Here is a 20,801-nt window from a genome sequence, read left to right as displayed (position 1 = left end):
TCTGTGTGGATGGTCCAACCTCAGTGATTCTATCACTGTGAAACCACTGAAACAAAAGGGAAGCATGTTACAATATAAAACACTTAAATGCTATCTGGAGTTAAAGTCAAGACCCAGACAAAAACTAGTTTCCCTGCTGTCCAGATCTAGACATAAATATACCTCATTGAATCAAAATCCAAACCAAGACTGACCCTAACAAAGAAGTAAAGTTGAAGAATTTGTTCCAAGGACCAGGATGTCCATTTTAATGGCTGTCTAGCCTTTCAGATTCATGAAGTTCTTGTAAATTTTCAGAAATTATGACAGTGACAGCAATGGTTGAGGTAATTATCACTTGTGGTACAGTATGTTAGAAACAGACTGTAGACCGTAAGTGGAGATATTGATGCAGACCAAGGGGTCTTTCACACAGGCAGTTGAGTTCAAAACATGTGAAATCCCTGCCACATGCCATTGTTCAGCCCAACAGACTGGGGAGTGCACTGAGGTTACTGAACCCAAGGTTATCTATAATAAGAGGTGGTCTGAGTTTGATTGCAGTTTAAATAAAAATATTAATTTAAATAAAAATATCATGCTTGCAGTACATGTTTGTGATCAAGATAAACGCTAATGCACTGAGGGATCGATAGAATCAAGTGAGTCTGAAACCAGGCCAACACTGCGAGGGGCACTGGGAACAATTGCTCTGGGATTCAGGCCCCATCAAACGTAGCCAGTGTGAAAGCCACCCAAGAGTGATGAGATCCAGAGCATGACCCAAGACCAACTATGTGGTCTCAAGACCAAGACTTCAAGATCAGGAATTTGGTATGGATTATAGGCACAAAATGTTAATTTGAGTGTTATGTTGGCATTGGCTTTGGAAGGGGTCAAAAAATATCCGGTTGGGAATTTGCTTTATTGAAAATCAAATAATTTACCTTTGAAGCATTGTGTTCTTGAGCTCTGGAAAGGCGCTATATAAATAAAACTTATTATTATTATTCAGTTTTCTTGCGAGGCAAGCCGAGTAGTGAGTTTCTGCACCACTAGCGGGACCTAACACACAATTGCAAATAAGGACCTTTTTGGAAAAAGGTTTCCGACACTCTTTCCCTATATTCTAGGGATGTCCAATCTTGCACTTGGAGTGTTAACATCCTGCAGAGTTTAGCTCCAACTTGCCCCAACATGCTTACCTGGAAGTTTCTAGTAATCCTGAATATATTGATTAGCTGGTTCTGGAGTGTTTAATTGGAATTGGAGCTAAACTCAGCAGGACAGTAACCCCCCCCTCCCCCCCCCCCCCCCATGCCATTTGTTGAACCAGAAGTCGTCTCAAAACGAATAGAAATGCTTCAGTGTTTACACTACATATGACACCACAAAATATTGCATTACCGCTACAGAAAGCATTGTGTGAATGGTGAAAGGAAGAAGAAATCTGAGTATTGATGCAGTCCTAGAGGCATAAATAAACCCTTACTCTACCCTACTGACCATTCAGTAACACCGTCATTCTTCCTAAGTCACTGACAGCATTGAGTGGAAAGCAGTCTCTCCTCAGCCTGCAGCACTGGACTGACTGCCTGTGTGATGATATTGATCCGCAGCCCCAAGACCTCCACTAGTACTGACACTGCCATAACACACAATACACACGTCTTGCTTCCTAGTTCTATTATGTTACTTCCTCATGTAAGAAGAATTGGTGACATCACTTTGATTATCAACATAAAGTATTGTAGTTTATTCTGGTCAAGAATCACCCAAAGAGTCTCGCAACAGTCTATTTTCAAGGTGTCACCATCCATTATACTATGTCAGGAGAGAAAGGGTCAAAGTTGAAGTTATTTGGGCTTAGAATTGAGCATCATTGCAATGCTTGACTCGTGGGCAACTTGACACTGGGGTAGAGCTAGTTTGACTCTTAAATCCATAGAGACCATTCCACAGTTCATATTTTTTTAATGTGATGTTTAAGGGCAGAGGTTAAAATGACATCGATATTTCCACAATATTAGACTGGTGTGCAGCCAAAGTGATTGATAATTCATATAATGGCATATCAGTCTCTGAGTTCTACAGACAACACTGACTCAAACGAAATGAAGAAAGCATAGTTGTAATGTAATTTTATACAAAATCTATCCAAAACAAAGGGGTACTTTTCAGTGGTTTGAAACAGCTCATCAGTGCAGACTTTCTGGAAAAGTTTACGCCAACTGTTAATCATCTTCAAACTGCCATTGGCCTATGATGACTGTGTAATATGTGTTTAATAGGCTCATGATGATTGTGTGCTTTTCTTTGACCGAAATCGTTTCAGGTTAATCTATTCACTCATTCCAGATTCCCTGCGACATTGCTGGTGGTGAAATGTCCACAAACCGTACAAACATGCACAGCTACTACGAATTTTTCTTTACCCCTGATTAAATAAATGTAGAAGAACTTTGTCAATAGTATATTGGGGCCTTAACTCATGTACTGACTTTCACAGACAAAACTCTGCAACTAAAGCATAATATGAGGTTTTTGAGGATATCTTGGATATCTTTGCACTAACAGCCTGAAAACTATCGAGTATCTGGTTTGAAAGTGACTTTTGTCTAGCTGCGTTTCATATATCGTTACACTATTGACCACTATTGCTACTTTTTTTGCCCACAAATTTCGCCTACATTTTGCTAATGTGACCGCACCTTTACTTTACACCAGGGGTTTTCAAACATTTTGGAGTCAGGAACCCCTTAAGGCCCCAATATAATTAAAGCGAAATTAAAGAACAAACTGATGTGACGTCATTTCGAACAAAAAAACGAACTTCATTTGGGGTTTGATTTGGGAGTTTGAAACTGCTTGCCAAAGCGAAGTTTCCAGAAAAGATTACTTAATAGGTAGTTGTGCACGGAGGCTCCACCTTCTTTCACATGGACTTAATATAAACGTGATGTGACTTTACAAGAGTGCCGAATTGCAGAGCAAACATATGTGCAAACATATCCACATTGCTATGATTAGATGCTTTTATTAAGCTTTATTTAAAAAAAAATGCTAGCTGTTTTCTCAGTTTTGTTGTGTGCTTATTTTGTTTAGAGGAAAGCGCTCAACAAATATTTACATATTCATCTAAACACCGCTCTTGGCAGTGTGGGCGGTGTCAGATGTTTGGTAACATTATATGGCTGCTCTAGTATTTCGAACTTTGTTTTACCCCAAATCAAAACCGAAAAAGAACTTCGCCGTAAATACATCAGGGCCTTTATAGGGTAGAAGGACCCCCTCATAATTATAACAGTATTGAACATAATATGCTTGTTTCATTTGCGCAAACGGTCCCCATTGTAAATGTACCATTGTAAATAGGCTACAGCTCGATTTTATTATGCCTATTTGCAGTATTTATAAAATAAATATATATATATATATATATATATATATATATATATATATATATATATATATATATATATATATATATATATATATATATATATTTATTATTATTATTATTATTATATTTTTATATAAAAAAATATAAGACGCACATGTAAGTCAAACCAGGTCAAACTTGCGTTGTTGAAAGAAAAAACACAGTTAAGCTGCATTGCTGTATAAGTCGCATTTTATTATTAGATACAGAAATAATGTACCGTAACATAATAATAATAATAATAATAATAATGTAAAATAACGTAAAATACTGGTTAATAAAACAAAAAATTAACAAACTCTAAACACTGTAAACATGTATTTGATTTCACCTCACACTACATTCTATACGTTTAATGGTAGGCCTAATCAGCACAGAGAAAAAAAGAACAATATATGTATGTAATAAAATATAAATTATAGTGCAATACATTACAAACATTTATTTTAAATGCCAAGCCTATAACAAACTTAGGCCTATTTAAAGTGAAACTGAAACTGCTCACGTACCTCATTCGGCATGAATCGTTTCCATGAATGAGTCATTAATCGCAGGGTAACATTTGTATAGTGAGAACCCCTGCTTTTCACAATCCAGTAGCTAGTTTCTCTTCAGAAGTAGTCGTTTGGTGACTTTTCCAAGTGGACTGCTGAAAACTTGGGTAGCCTGACTTCTGTAATTTGCATGGCAGCCAGCCATTAAAGGTGTCCTAGAATCAGTTTTTACAAGATGTAATATAAGTCTAAGGTGTCCCTTGAATGTGTCTGTGAAGTGTCAGCTCAAAATACCCCATAGATTTTTTTTTATTAATTTTTTTAGATGCCTATTTTGGGGCATCATTAACTATGCACCGATTCAGGCTGCGGCCCCTTTAAATCTTGCGCTCCCTGCCCCCCAAGCTCTCGACTATATTACAGTGCATTTACAAAGTTCACACAGCTAATATAACCCTCAAATGCATCTTTACAAGATGTTCATCATGCATACTGTCATGTGATAAGTATTTGGATGTTTACATTTGATTCTGAATTAGTTTGATAGTGCTCCGTGGCTAAAGCTAACATTACACACTGAGAGATTTATAAAGAATGAAGTTGTGTTTGTGCATTATACAGACTTCAAGTGTTTAAAAATGAAAATAGCGACGGCTCTCTTGTCTCCGTGAATACAGTAAGAAACGATGGTAACTTTAACCACATTTAACAGTACATTAGCAACATGCTAACGAAACATTTATAAAGACCATTTACAAATATCGCTAAAAATATAATGTATTCATGGATCATGTCGGTTCTTATCACTCCATCTGCCATTTTTCGCCATTGTTCATGCTTGCTTACCTAGTCTGATGATTCAGCTGTGCACTGATCCAGACGTTAATACTGGCTGCCCTTGCGTAATGCCTTGAACATGGGCTGGCATTTGCATACATATTAATGATCCCGACTGTTATGTAACAGTCAGTGTTATGTTGAGATTCGCCTGTTCTTCGGAGGTCTTTTAAACAAAGATGTACACAAGAAGGAGGAAACAATGGTGTTTGAGACTCACTGTATGCCATTTCCATGTACTGAACTCTTGTTATTCAACTATGCCAAGGTAAATTAAATTTTTGATTCTAGGGCACCTTTAACTCATTCACCTATTTGCTTTTTCTCTACAGGTTCTGGGTCGTGAGGTGTATACCTCAAATAACCAGCTAGGTGGAGTACAGATCATGCACAATAATGGAGTCACTCACACCACTGTGTGTGATGATTTTGAGGGAGTGTTTACATTACTTCACTGGCTGTCCTACATGCCGAAGGTATGTAGAACACATCGTGACATGTAAACAAGAGAATGTAATTTTGAGTCTAACAGTGCTGTTCTCCTTCAGAATACGTCCAGTCATGTGCCAATGCTCACTGCTAAAGATCCCATCGATCGACTAGTGGAGTTTGTTCCTACCAAGGCACCTTATGACCCACGCTGGATGCTAGCGGGACGTCCCAGTCTGAGTGAGTTGGATGCTAGAGCCCTAGTTCAATTCAAGTTCAGCTATATTGACAGCATCTGTGCCATGATGCCAGTTACCACAAGTCTAGTTATACATTACCAACATAAATGATGTGGATGAAAGTCATGTGATTCAACCAATATGCAGTATATACAGCAAATTATATAATAGAAAAGTCATTAAGTATTTGTGCCAATGACATAGGATTTTTTGATGCTTCCTGTTACGTTATCTTGAGTTTTGTGTATTAATTCTGTTGAGGGATGTGTTGTTAGTTTGGGGAAGTATCCAGTAATGGATGACTGTGGTCTGAGGGTTTATGTTTGAGGCACAGCACTAGGTCTCTCCTCTCAGAGATAAGACACTCTGGGATATATGGAGTGTTTTTTATTGGCGAGACAGATTACACATCACTGTAATTACCACAGTGAGGTGGGGAGATATCGAGAGCGGGTGGCAGGGAGAAGAATCTTTGTCTCAGTGCTGAGACGGGTCTCAGTGTAATTGAATGGTAACCTCTTCCTGCAGCAGCTTCCCCTCAGTTAAACTCAGCATATCTCTGATGAAGATGGGGTGCTAATGCAGCTCTGACTGTCTCTTTTCCTCCATACAGACACTAAGGGTGCGTGGGTGAGTGGGTTCTTCGACCATGGCTCTTTTCTGGAGATCATGCAGCCGTGGGCACAGAGTGTAATCGTTGGACGGGCTAGGTAAGCACAAATAATCAATGCAGCGGCCCCAAAAGTATCTGGACTCTTATGCAGTTCTTAAATTTGTAAAATTGCTTCTTGGTTTGATATTTTGTTAACTGAAGCAAATAAATGATGCTGCTGTAGAGCTCTCAGAACTAATCATATCCATAAGCACACTTTTCTTAAAAATAAATGCCACAAGCAATGAAATACATTTGCAAATACTGATTTTTCTAATGATTAACCATACAATCTGAGCCTTTCCATTCCTCAGTGAACTTGTGTTGACCTCTGACCTCAATGCTTAAAGGGCAGCATTTGTCAATTTGAAAGGTCCTGCTCTGATAAATGCACTTTGAAAGCTCCTGTGGGGAACATTAGTTTTACATCGGTTTTCTACTCCATTCTTCTTTAGTTGTCTGCCACAAAAATTGACATCGAACATGTTGTTGTTGTTTTTTACTTTTATAGTCTTTGTCGGTAACACTTTATAATAACTGCACACTATGAAGCATTAGTTAAGCATTAGTTAATAGTTAATTAATCACTTCTAAAGCATTAATATACATTAGTAAGTAGTTTATAAATACAGCAATAATTGCTTTATTCTTGATTTATAAGCATATCTATAATGTGTTTAATAATTGTATTTTCATACTTTACTAATAATCAATTTATTATTTCTAAATTAAGTATTACATTATTTACAAACCAGTTATTTAGGAGTTGTCAGTAGTTCATTTAGTAAGTGTAAGTAAATGATTAATAAACTATTTAAACATTCATTTATACATCTTATTATTTAGACACATAGTAATAGTTACTTAGTGTGTTAGTAAATGTTTTATTAACACATATTCCTACTGCAATTCATGATTAATTCAGGTAGTTATAAAACATTTAGAAGTAGTCAGTGAACTATTTTTGTGAGCTCATCTAAAGTGAGGACTATTTATGCTTTGTAAAGCTTTTATAAATGAGATTTAAAGGTTCAGTGACCTGCACTGCTGTTCTCTAATTTTTAAAGTTAGTACTGAGGTAGTTTTGACACTAGGAATATGTTAATAAAGCATTTATTAACACACTGAGTAACTAATACTATATGTATAAATAATAAGATGCATAAATGTACATTTAAATATTTTATTAATAATTTACTTACACTTCCTAAATGATCTTATGAACCACTGACAACTCCTAAATTACTGGTTTGTGAATAATGTAATACATAATTTAGAAATGATAAATTGATCATTAATAAAGTATGAAAATACAATTATTAAACTCATTATAGATATGCTTATAAATCAAGAACAAAGCATTTATAGCTGTATTCATAAATGGCTTACTAATGTCTATTAATGTTTTATAAATGATGAATTAACTATTTACTAATGCTTAACTAATGCTTCATAGCGTGAGTTATTCTAAAGTGTTACCTATTTGTCTGCATGAAAAAGCCAGATTTTTTATATATATATATATATATATATATATATATATATATATATATATATATATATATATATATATATATATATATATATATAATATAATAACCTTTGCTCTATTATTTATTTATTTTTTATTCATTGTTGATAGCTTTAATGTTATTGGAAGTAATCACAACTTAATGAAATGTCATTTCAAATTATAGTCAATTTAAACAAAAAAAAAGATTTTTTGTTTTAAAAAATATTTAAAAAAAATATCTATTTTTCATTTCTAATTTACATGTACAGATAAAACAAAAATCTTTAGATGCTTGGATACTTTAAATAAAACCTTATTTTAGTTGTTTAAATTTTTCATTTGTGTGTAAGACAAATTAAATTTTAAATAAATATTTATTAATTTATTAATAATTTATGACTTATTAATTGAACTAAACATGTTTTAAGACTACTGTGATTTAATTTCTCTTATCCTTTACCCAGATCCAGCTGTATATGCATCATAAACACTGCAAGATGACACTTTTTAAAAACATTTTCAGAAAATTAGATATACATTTAAAAACTGAAATATTTATCTTTGTTATTGGTGAGTGCTTGTTTTTATCTGTCCCTCACAGCCTCTTGTTAATTGTAGGTTGGGCGGGATCCCGACTGGAGTAGTTGCAGTGGAAACCCGATCGGTGGAGCTGTCAATCCCAGCAGACCCAGCTAATCTGGACTCCGAAGCCAAGGTGACCACTTCCAGACTCTCAAGATTGGTCAGACTGTCAATCAAATACGTTTTCTGTGCATATCCGATTGGAATCCCATCGGATTTAGCAAGTGTGAATGGCAAAAAAATCTCAATAAATGCTACATTCATATGTGGTTTGAAATCATATTCAAATCGCATTTCAGGAAATCTGTTTTAGTCTGACCGCTCTAATCAGATTTCACGCTACATAAAACATAAACATGTAAGCCATTATTATAGAAAACATGCTGAAAGTTGCTGCAGAGACAAGGTTGTGTTGCTGCAAAGTGCCGGTCAAGCTGAAAATTACAATGGCTTTTAAATATAGATATGCCCACACGTACCAGCTTCCTACGGTTTGGCCGCTGCCTTAAAAGACGTAGTAGTTCAGTGCGGCGACTACAAATTGTCATGGTGTAAATAAGACAATGTTGCGGTTGTTGTTTTTGGTGTATGCCTACACAGCAAAATCCCCAGAGTAAAATCAACTCTATTTAGAGAGGGACCAAATGTACTCTGAACAGTGTTAAAATAACACTGAAGCAGAGTTCAAGTTAATGAGATAATTAAGCAATTCTCTTTTCTTCAGTGTTTCTGCTTGTTAAGAGCAGGTGTTCATCATTAATGTTCAATCATCACTTAAGTAATTGCTTAGATATCTGATTAACTTTAACTCTGCTTCAGTGTTACTTTAACACTATTTAGAGAGGGACCATATGTGCTCTGAGCAGAGTTGATTTAACTCTGGGGATTTTACTGTGTACCAATGCAATGTCATTGCCATAGAAACCAATGCAGATATTGCAGAAAACGAAAGAGGGCCAAGGGACATGCATCAGATCTGCATAGTTGTGATACACAATGTGGACAGTTTAGTTCAGATTCCAACTGGATACAAAATTGGCAGTGTCAACATAGCCTCGGTCACATGATTTCTGTTAGAAAGATGACTAGTGTTTTATGCTGTTTCCTATAGATCATCCAGCAAGCAGGGCAAGTGTGGTTCCCTGACTCTGCTTTTAAGACTGCACAGGCCATTAAAGACTTCAACAGAGAGGGGCTTCCACTCATAGTGTTTGCCAACTGGAGAGGCTTCTCTGGAGGGATGAAAGGTCAGTGATATGGGAGGAGAACTGGTATGTGCTTTAGTGATCTGAGATGGTCTTTGCTAACACCTCATGCTCTCCTGTCTTTAGACATGTACGACCAGGTGCTAAAGTTTGGAGCGTATATAGTGGACGGGCTGAGAGAGTACAGACAGCCAGTGCTGGTGTACATCCCACCACAGGCGGAGCTCCGGGGAGGATCATGGGTCGTCATAGACCCCACCATCAACCCTCGCCACATGGAGATGTATGCGGACAAGGACAGCCGGTAAGAATTAGGATATGGAAATAAAAGGCGCTTTCTTTTTCTTTTCTTTTTTTTATTTTATGTAAACATAACAGTAAGTACTACATTAAAAAACAAAACAAATACACAAAAAAAAAAAAAAAAAAAAAGTGAAATAGACCTTACTAGCCCGCCATTCTGAATGATGATTATTGGCCGACCAATATATCGGCCAATATTTGGCGCTTTTTTTTTTTTTTTTTTTTTTTTCTTTTTTTTTTTAATCAGCCAATACGTTTTTCAGTTTGGCCAATCTTTCAGAAGCAGGACTTCAAACAGATTCATTGTCATGGCCTGATTGAGCTGATTCATCCATGTGTGTGTTCTGCAGTGGTGGTGTGCTGGAGCCTGAAGGCACAGTGGAGATCAAGTTCCGTAAAAAAGACCTTGTGAAGACCATGAGACGAGTGGACCCTGTGTACATGGGGCTTGCAGAAAGACTGGGTAAGTTGTTCACAGTGCTCTCTCTTCTCAGAAATTTAGTTTTATTTTATTGGGCTTGTATGAGTGTTGTATTAAAGCACAGTATCGTTGCGTTCTGCTGATTGCGTCGACCCTCTCTCTCCTCCCTGAGGAGACGTGTCAATCACAGGGGTCTCAGATCAATCAGGCCCCGCTCCTGTTCTGTACCTCCTTCGATCGATTACCCCCTCAGCAGTCACTAAAGAGGACCATGCCACCAGAGTAGCCTGCGGTGTCACATGCAGCCACGCTGAATGATTGCCTCTGATGCGATCGATCTCTCTCAAAGAGCCACAGGGTGATGGGAGATCCTGGAGAGTTCCTCGGTTGGGCGGCTTTGTGATTATTCTTGCTGATTCTCATGTATAGAACAAGGGGTCAACACTTAGATGCCAAAACAGCAGAATTGTGCCAATGCGCTCAAGCCAACAGAAAATCAAAATAGAATCTCTTTATTTTCTGAATATACGTTTCTTTTTTACGATTCATCAGTGCATATTACTCTAAATTTAAAATTTTGTCAAAAATGTACTCCCAGCATTATTATCCCAGCCATTATTATTGTTTATATAATAATAATAATAACACACAAAAATAAATAATTGTTAAATAAAAAGTGATTTAAAGGTGCAGAATGTATTGTTATATATTTTGTTCACTTGAGTACTTAAAATATCCCAAATGTTTGCAACTATTTATAAATTGCAATTTTAATCAAGGCTTCGGGACGAGTGAGGAGTCGCCTGTCAATTGCGTCATACCCGCATTAACCCTTGGTCTGTCTCGGTTTCCGGTTTTATTTTGTAGAAACCATGGAAACGCCAAAGACGCTTTAATATTTACATGTTTAAATAGGCAAGGGAACAACTGTTTTGATATATTTATGGACAGAAAACGAATTATTGTTATATAGCTCAACACGTTTATTCTTATTGTTTAAATCTAATTTTCTTTATTTATTTATTTATTTATTTTTTTGTGAGTACCATGCTTTACCATGCCTTAGAGGAAAAACACTATTTTGTGAAGTAGCTAACATAGCATAATCAGATGCTGCTTAATATTTTAGTAAAAGTACTACAGCATTTTCAAAATTAATTGCATGCCATTAATCAACACAAGCCATCCGGCATTTAATATGATATTTTAAAATCGATCAATCTTACTGCAGTGTGCAACAGTGTCTCACAGCAGCTGCCGAACGAACGCACAGAGTAACGTTATAACATAATTTTCAACACTCTCAAATGTATCTAATATGATAAACAGAGCTGCGTTACCTCATACTCATGACCGGAAAAGCGGAAGCGGCGCCAGCGTCGGTGTCATAATAAAAGTTCTGCTGCTCGTGAGGCGTGTGTTGCGCAATCGCTCCAGCGGCCTCGTTCAGCTCCCACAACACTCGGTCCTGCTCTGCTTCATACTACAGTAACGTTAATAATCCCATGAACATGATTTCTTCCCGAGTCCTATCCCAATTCTTTGCCACCGGCCGTTGAGATGAAGACCACATGTCCCAAGATTCTGCGCTCAAACTTGCCGTCATCAAGCTACACCTTTGTTTTGAATAGGCCTCTAGAGACCTCTAGCTGACAGAAAATATTACATATTGCACCTTTAATGGCACTTAACCTAATAAAATTGATATTTTGAACTTACCTCTTGACATCCCAAAAAAAAAGTTGCCTCAAAAGTGGTTGGCAGAAATGTTTCATCTGGGCAGTTGTCTTCTGAAACAGCTAAATATCGGCTCATTATTTGGCCTGACTGATATATTGCTTTGTCCCCATTTTTAAGGTACTTATTTGTTTTGTACATTCTACATAAATTTGCATTTGTCCATTCTGTGTGTGGTTTCAGGAACCCCGGAGTTGAATTTGTCTGAGCGTAAAGAGCTGGAGGCTAAACTGAAAGAGAGAGAGGAGTTTCTGCTGCCCATATATCATCAAGTAGCTGTGCAGTTTGCCGACCTTCATGACACACCTGGCCGCATGCAGGAGAAAGGAGTCATCACTGTCAGTACTCAACTTCTATACTAGTCTGCTCTGCTTTTTCTCGCTTTTGTCATTTTCTGTTGGAACCTTTGGATTTGAATTCATAATTCTCCATAGTTGAAGAATCAGAAGCTCAAATAAAATAAGACTTAAATCAGTTAAATTAATCTGGACCTGTTCTGAAACACTGTTTTTATTGTGTGTTTAGGACATCCTAGAGTGGCAGACATCTCGGCTGTTCTTCTACTGGCGCTTGCGGCGGTTATTGCTGGAAGACACGGTTAAGAGGAAGATCCAGTGTGCTAACAGCGAGCTGACGGACGGGCAGGTTCAGGCAATGCTCCGCCGCTGGTTCGTGGAGGCAGAGGGAGCTGTGAAAGTATGTTACAAAAAGCTATTGCATTAAAGGTGGAGTAAGCGATTTCTGAGAAACACTGTTGATATTTGAAATTGACACCCAAACAAACACACCCCTCCCTTCATTGCTCCGCCCCCAGCGTTTCTCAGAAATCGCTTACTGCAATAATAAATCTCTTTTCTCCAGATCACCAACAAAAATCATGTACAAATTTAACAGTACAAGTAATATTTTTGATTCAGTACATTTTTATTTGTATTTATATATTTTCAGAAAAGGATGTTTTTGTCATTTGTTCGGTTCCCATTAGAGTGGTACAGGTACAGGGGTGTAAAAAGCCAAATATCTAGCTAAAAACATATATAGTACCTGTCAAAGGTTTAAAAAGTTGAAAGTATTGTAAAAATGTAATTTATTACTTTGATTACAAAGCAGAATTTTCAGCATCATTACTCCAGTATTTAGAAATCATTCTAATATGCTGATTTGCTAGAAACATTTCTTACTATTATTATCAATGTTGAAAACAGGTTTTGTTGCTTTACATTTTTGTGGACACAATGATGCCATTCAAACATTTGTTCAAATCAATTATGCATTAAATTGATCAAAAGTGACAGTGAAGGCATTTATAATGTTACAAAGATTTATATTTAATAAATGCATTAATAAATATTTAATAGATGCAAGTAAATTTATATTCAAAATAGAAAACAGTTCTCTTAATTTGTAATAATTTTTCACAGTAGTATTGTTTTTATTGATGAAATAAATGCAGACTTGGGCAAAACAGACTTCTTTCAAACACAAAAAATTGATGTTTCCAAACTTTTGACAGGTACTGTTGTTTAGGGAAGAGGATTAGGGCCAAGCAATATTAAAAAAAATTAAACCATCTCGAGATTAAAGTTGTTAAATTTCGAGAAAAAACTCGTTTTGAGAAAAAAGTCAAGATAAAATGTTGAGAATAAAGTCATTAAATTACGAATTTGTTCTCATAATTTAACGACTTTTTTTCTCATAATTTAACGAATTTGTTCTCATAATTTAACGAATTTTTTCTCGTAATTTAATGACTTCATTCTCAACATTTTATTTTGACTTTTTTCTCGAAATTTAACGATTTTTTCTCGTAATTTAACAACTTTAATCTCGAGATGCTTTTATTTTTTTATTATTGCTTGGCCCTAATCCTCTTCCGTATTTGTTTGAAGAGGAATAAAAAAAAAAAAAAAGTCTTTAAATTGGATTTTGTCTTAAAATTTGACCAAACGAGTCAGTTGTAAGGACCCATTTCTCAATACGTGGGTCTCCCTTTCAAAACTCTTCTCACAGTGAGCACATCAGCAGTCTGTGGACTTAACTATAGATTTTTCTATTGCCTTGCCACAAACTGCATTCAGTGACTACATTTTTTTTTTCTTTCAAAACTGTTAAAATTGTTAATCATAATACAAAACTAAGACTAAAATTAGCTACATTTCTACAGTAATACCATAATAAAATATATTTCAAATCTAAAAAACACCAGTTTTATTTCTATTTCATTACCTTCTATCCAAAAGGGGACAACTTAATTTTGAACTGTTCTGTAATGTAAACATGGTCCATGTAACACATACTGCAGAGAATTCTACCCAGTAGAGAGCTGTTATTCTTGTTTTGTAAAGATATTTTTACAAAAGAAACCATTGTATAATGTTACCTGTTGTTAGTGTAATTATGAGTGACAAAGTGTGTTTGTCCAGTTACCTATGCCAGTGTTAAAGGGTTAGTTCACCCAAAAAAGAAAATCGTCATTTATTACTTACCCTCATGTCGTTTCACACCCTTAAGACCTTCGTTAATCTTTGAACTAAAATATCTTAATTCGTGTTCCAAATCCAATGGCTCCGTGAGGCCTCCATAGGGAGCAATGTCACTTCCTCTGTCAAGATCCATAAAGGTACTAAAAACATATTTAAATCAGTTCATGTGAGTACAGTGGCTCAATATTAATATTATAAAGCGACAAGAATATTTTTGGTGCAGCAAAAAAACAAAATAACGACTTATTCAGTGATGGCCGATTTCAAAACACTGCTTCTGGAAGATTCGGAGCATAAATGAATCAGTGTATCGAATCATGAATCGGATCGCGGGTCAAACCGTCAAACTGCTGAAATCACGTGACTTTGGCGCTCCGAACTGCAGATTCGACACACAGATTCACAATGCTCCGATGCTTCCTGAAGCAGTGTTTTGAAATCGGCCACCACTAAATAAGTCGTTATTTTGTTTTTTTTGCCGCACCAAAAATATTCTTGTCGCTTTATAATATTAATATTGAGCCACTGTGCTCACATAAACTGATTTAAATATGTTTTTAGTACCTTTATGGATCTTGACAGAGGAAGTGACATTGCTCCCTATGGAGGCCTCACGGAGCCATTGGATTTTCAACTAAAATATCTTAATTTGTATTCCGAAGATTAACGAAGGTCTTACAGGTGTGAAACGACATGAGGGTAAGTAATTAATGACAGAATTTTTGGGTGAACTAACCCTTTAAGGAAGAAGAGTTCGTTTGAGACATGTGTAAAGTGTTTTAGTAGCTTTACTGCATTTTGGGTGTGAAATTCGAAGAACTGTGTGAAGAGTTTTGAAAAAGTCACCAAAGTATTGAGAAATGTGTCCTAGCAATTGTTTTAAAAAAAAAAAAACCTATAGGAGGTCTTTCTTTTACTGAAGTAGAGTGTGGACTAGGGAATATATGACTATTAGAAATGATCAGAATGGATGAGCTCTCCACAATGCCTCGGAAGAGTCGCCACACCAGGTCCTGGAGCAGAGCCAAGCCCCCGGGGCAGGTTAAAGTATCTGCAGAAGACGGTGTCTGGACCACTAATACATTAGCCCAATCTGAGCGAGCTATCTTAAGCTACAATTAATCTCCACCCTGCCACACGCAGATAGCAGAGCAACACGCTGTTTCTTAATTAAAAGCAAACGGATTAAAAATGATTAATATGGGGCATTAAATGTTCTTGCCGACTACAAGTGCTTGCGGTTTTTAGAAGCACGGAAGCCCATTAACGCCTCGACAAATCTTCACAAGCACAAGTCCGGCTTTGTTTCAGATCAGCCTGATGTTATCGGTGTAAGCCTAAATGAAGAGCCGTTGATTAGGATTGTGATTTGGTTTTCAAATAGAAACATTGTCAGAAAGTTTGTTTGGCATGTTTCAAGCAAGCTCAAGGTGTTTTGAACTTCTTTTGTTTCTTTATTTTTATTCTCTATTATTTTTTGTCTCTCTCAGGCATATCTGTGGGACAGTAATGAGGATGTTGTGGAATGGTTGGAGAGGCAGCTGGCAGAGGAAGAGGGAGCCAGATCTGTCATCGATGAGAATATCAAATATATCCGCAGAGATCACATCCTCAAACAGATCCGCAGGTAACATCCAGACACCAGCCTTAAAAAGCGTAAATTTCAAGATTCCAGAAGTTTTAAAAGCTGAATGTTCTTTAGGTTTCCCACTCTTTTTAACCAATGAATTCACATGACTTCCAGTTGTTCATGGTTTATTGGGAGGATAAGATTTTTTTTTTTTTACTCACAATTTTTGAGCTTGGCATAACTAGTAGAATGTGCAGTTTTTATTTAAAAAAAAAAAAAAAGACTGACTGACTGTGGGAATCCTGGTTGTTTATACTAACTATACTATACTATAATTTTAAAGTCTTATTTTAAATCATTTTAAATCATATATTCAAATCAGTATTTCATTTCCATGTGTTTATTATGTGAGAAGAAACAAACTGATATGAGACAATGGGGAAATATAGTTTAGCGGTATATTATATATTATACAGTATCTCACAAAAGTACACCCCTCACATTTCAGCAACCATTTTATTATATGTTCTCAAGGGACAATACTATAGAAATGATAGTTTTTAGACCATGTGACCATGTGCAGCTTGTATAGCAGTATAGATTTACTGTCCTCTGAAAATAACTCAACATACAGCCATTATTGTCTAAATAACTGGCAACAAAAGTGAGTACACCCTAATAAGTGAACATGTTAAAACTGTCCAAAGTGTCAATATTTTGTGTGAGCACCATTATTTTCCAGCACTGCCTTAATCATCCTGGGCATGGAATTCACCAGAGCTGCACAGGTTGTTGCTGGGATCCTCTTCCACTTCCCCATAATGACATCACTGAGCTGCTGGATGTTAAGACACATGGCACTTCTCCACCTTCCGCTTGAGGATGCCCCACAGGTGCTCAATAGGGTTCAGGTCTGGAGACATACTTGGCCACTCCATCTCGTTCAGCTTCCTCAGCAAGGCAGTTGTCATCTTGGCGGTGTGTTTGGGATCATTATCATGCCGTTCAACCCAGTTTCTGAAGGGATGGCATCATGTTCTGCTTCAGAATGTCACAGTACATGTTGGGATCCATGTTTCCCTCAATGAAGCAGAGCTCCCCAGTACCAGCAGCAATCATGCAGCCCCAGACCATGCTTGACTGTAGGCAAGACACAATTTTCTTGGTACCCGCCACACATGCTCGACACCATCTGAGCCAAACAAGTTTATCTTAGTCTCATCAGACCACAGGACATGGTTCCAGTAGTTCATGCTCTTGGACATGTTGTCTTCAGCAAACTGTTTGCGGGCTTTCTTGTGAGCCATTTTCAGAAGAGGCTTCCTTCTGGGGTGACGGCCAAGCAAACCGACTTGTTGCAGTGTGCGGCATATGGTCTGAGCACTGACAAGCTGACCTTCCTCTTCTGCTACCTCTAAAGCAGTGTTTCTCAAACTTTTTCTGCCATTCCCCACTTTGGAGGTGGGGAAGGGTTCCGAGCCCCACCTGTCTTCAATCGCCCCAACAAAATGTTAATAAACTAGGCTTTAACTTTAACTGTTAAAATATATTAACATTTATTTTATTAACATCAGATTTTAAAAACATAACATTAAATTACAGCATTAAAAACATTCAAATAGAGAAAATAAAAGTGCAATTATATTATCACTTTGCATTATAATTTATTATATATAAATTTATAAAATAAATATTATTAGACTAGCTGTTTTTTTCCGCGACCATTATTTTAGAACGTTTCCCGTTTCCATGGTGACGCGTCATGCTTTACAGATGTGGCCTAACGCTTTTATTTTGTTTCTTTTTTATTCAAAATATTCACAAACTTGCTTACCATGTCACCAACTATCTGATATTCCACTTCTCAAGTATGTGTAAGTGAGTTGCTTTGTCGTTTAAAAATGTTAATAAATTATCTTGATCTATAACGCGAGATGGGTGCCGCCATGTTTGTTTGCGCAGCTGTTCAGAGAGTCCTGTCAGTTACAGCGCGTGAATTCATCAGTTTCTCCCGAAATTCATGCAAGTGGTCGTGATCTGGGAGAAAATAGTACACTTAGTTACTTACACACTGTGTATCTGATATGAATAAAACATGTCTGCAAATTATATTTGAATTGATTTTTTCAAATATATCAATTGAATACAATTATCAATTCAAATTATATTTCAGCGCCAGCCAAAGCGCAAAAGCACAGTTTGAATCTGGTAATTATGTGACATTTCACTTTCATGTTTAAAAGTTTAATAGAGATGGGCACACCAATGGGGCACGCCCCACACTGTGAGAAATGCTGCTCTAAAGCAATGCTGGCAGCACTCATGCATCTGTTTTTTGAAGCCAGCTTCTGCACCTGACGCACAGCACAAGGTCTCAACTTCTTTGATTCAACTTCTTTGGCCTGTTCTGAGTGTAACCAATCATGGAAAACCTCTCTCTATGACCCTGGCCACTGTGTTGTAACTCAGTTTCATGGTGTTACTGATCTTCTTATAACAATTCTAATTCTCAAATCCTCAGAGAGTTCTTTGCCATGAGGTGCCATGTTGAACATCCAGTGATCAGTATGAATGAATTGTACTCAAAGCACCAAATTTTAAGTGCTCTAATACAAGATCCACACATTTGTATGGCCCTATCAAGCATACAAAAACATGAACATGATGAATATGACATGTGGCTTTGCATGGTTAAAAACAACTGTTATCAGGGTGTACTCACTTTTGTTGCCAGCTATTTTGACAATAATGGCTGTAAGTTATTTTCAGAGGACAGTAAACCTATAATGCTAAATATACTCTAAAATATATCCAAGTTTCATTTCTATAGTATTGTCCCTTGAAGATGTACTAAAATGGTTGCTGAAATGTGAGTGGTATATGCACTTTGTGAGATACTGTATATTTTAGTATATCTTCAAGGGAGATGTTTATTGCCAGATCAATGCATTTTTAAACCCTTATTTATTGTTAAATTTATATTTTGTGTTTTTAAATTAACATTTTTTGTTAACTTCATGTTTCTTAGCCTGGTTCAAGCTAACCCTGAAGTGGCCATGGACTCGATTGTTCACATGACCCAGCACATTTCCCCCACGCAGCGTGCCGAGGTGGTCCGCATTCTGTCCACCATGGACGCCCCTGCATCCTCGTAGAGCCTCAATCAGCTCGGAGGCCTGATGATACTGGAACAAGAGGAGCCAACATGGCAGTGCTGTGACTGATTTCACAATGTTGGCTATGAGTCTGAAAATAGGAGTTACAACAAAGATATTCTGTGTCAGCGCTTATGAATGCACAAATGCGCACCTTTAGAAACACTAAAGTAAAAAAATAAACAATTTGTACTAGTGTTGTCATTTATAGCTTTGCAGTCTAGTCAAGTGCACTTTAAGACTAGATGAACAGAGACCAATTGTAGAAACGAGCTTCCCAAAGCTGTTGTTAGAGGATGTTTTATTTTTTTCTCTTGAACCTTTTGTTTAAAAGGCAGTAATTACTGTATGAGAGAATGTTGGCAACTTCATAATCAACTTTTATATTTTCTTCTACAAGAGTCGGGTTATAACACCTGTCCACACTAAGAATTAGTGAACTAGATCGCTCCTGCTTCGCTGGTTATAATGGGTGTGATGTAGCTGTCGTGTCGCATCAATTGCAGTATATGGGCAGTATTATTCTTCACATGCAGGATGGTCCATTGAGCCATATGACTGTATCATTTTGACTGCTTATTTCATTCCTTTGTGGTTTAACCAAAAAATAATTTTTTAAAAATGTCAATCCACTGGTATTGTACGTATGCTGTTTATTTTTTAGTATAGATGATAAAATGTCATGAGAATATATTAATAACTTATTAAACGACACAAAAAACATGGTACATTGTGTGGCAAGTGCGTAACTAGAACATTCAGCAATTGTTTAGATTAGTTGAATTTGATTTTGCATATTCTACAATTACTTACCAGGCGTGTAGTGTAGATATATATACTAAAAGCAAGCAATGGAGGGGGCAAATGATACGAGAGAGGTGAATGGAGTCTTATACAAGAGCTCAATATGCTCCGTTGTATCCTCAGGGTATTATTGACATGATGGTTGTAGCCGCTACCGGAAAACCTCAAGCTGCCCAAACTGCTCGACTCAATGAAAGGTGAAAACATGTCAAGTTTGACATGCTGTGACCCAAATGGGTGGTGAATTGTCTTGTGTCTGTAGTGTTGTTAAACATGTTACTGAAGCGATCAGAAGCTGTCTCCATGTTCAAAATGGAGGATTTACTGTTTACTATGGCAAACTGTGATTGCCTCTAAATAACTGAATAAAATCAAATTATCTTACATGTTCTGTACAGGCTCTTTCTTGATTGATTGCACAGGGACTCATACCATGGAAAACAGGATTTTCAGTTATATTGTACATACTGTTTTTTCCAAACATTTACTGTTTCTGGTTGAAGTGGAGCTTTTATCCAGCCCAAGATGCCTACTAGACAAGCTGAGAGCATGGTAAATAGAGCTGTTTGTCACTTGCTTAGCAGGGAAGTCCATGTGCTTGAACGACAAGTCTGTGATGTGTGTGAAAACAAAAGGGCCAAGCATCGAACCCTGAAGTATGCCAGTGGTTTGTTGATGAGAGTTGAAACACTCTGAAAGTTTGGGTTCCCCAGTTTGTTACATTTTAAATCTAATTATTTTGGCAACTTGTCAATGTAATGTGGGAAATAGGCATTGTTGCTCATTTTACAAACAAAATGTTTGCTATTAATGAGTTGTGTAGATGTCAAATATACAACAAAAACAGAACGTTAAATTCTAAGGATCAGAGGGGGTGAAAATTACACACTAAAAAGTATGCAAATGAGCGTGGCCTCAGATGAAATCCTTAAAGGGATACTCCACCGTTTTTTCTT

The 20,801-nt window shown here is 36.8% G+C and overlaps 1 protein-coding gene across 13 annotated transcripts in view; it reads left to right on the top strand.

Moving 5' to 3' along the window:
• acaca (acetyl-CoA carboxylase alpha) overlaps positions 1–20,216 on the top strand; it is a 78,489-nt gene extending 58,273 nt beyond the window's left edge. For all 13 annotated transcript variants that reach the window (XM_067407512.1, XM_067407514.1, XM_067407510.1 and 10 more), the window contains 11 exons: positions 5,085–5,228; positions 5,301–5,421; positions 6,034–6,130; positions 8,204–8,300; positions 9,279–9,414; positions 9,499–9,676; positions 10,026–10,138; positions 12,017–12,171; positions 12,359–12,529; positions 15,807–15,943; positions 18,915–20,216. In XM_067407512.1, the coding sequence (XP_067263613.1) occupies positions 5,085–5,228; positions 5,301–5,421; positions 6,034–6,130; positions 8,204–8,300; positions 9,279–9,414; positions 9,499–9,676; positions 10,026–10,138; positions 12,017–12,171; positions 12,359–12,529; positions 15,807–15,943; positions 18,915–19,041 (1,476 nt within the window). In that variant the 3' untranslated portion in view covers positions 19,042–20,216. The remainder of the gene's footprint in view (positions 1–5,084; positions 5,229–5,300; positions 5,422–6,033; positions 6,131–8,203; positions 8,301–9,278; positions 9,415–9,498; positions 9,677–10,025; positions 10,139–12,016; positions 12,172–12,358; positions 12,530–15,806; positions 15,944–18,914) is intronic.
• Positions 20,217–20,801: the final 585 nt, after the last annotated feature.

The sequence above is a fragment of the Chanodichthys erythropterus genome, chromosome 13 (genome assembly GCF_024489055.1).
Source record: "Chanodichthys erythropterus isolate Z2021 chromosome 13, ASM2448905v1, whole genome shotgun sequence".
NCBI lineage: Eukaryota > Metazoa > Chordata > Actinopteri > Cypriniformes > Xenocyprididae > Chanodichthys > Chanodichthys erythropterus.
The sequence above is the reverse complement of the archived record's forward strand: the minus strand, read 5'-3'. Positions and strand labels throughout refer to the sequence as shown.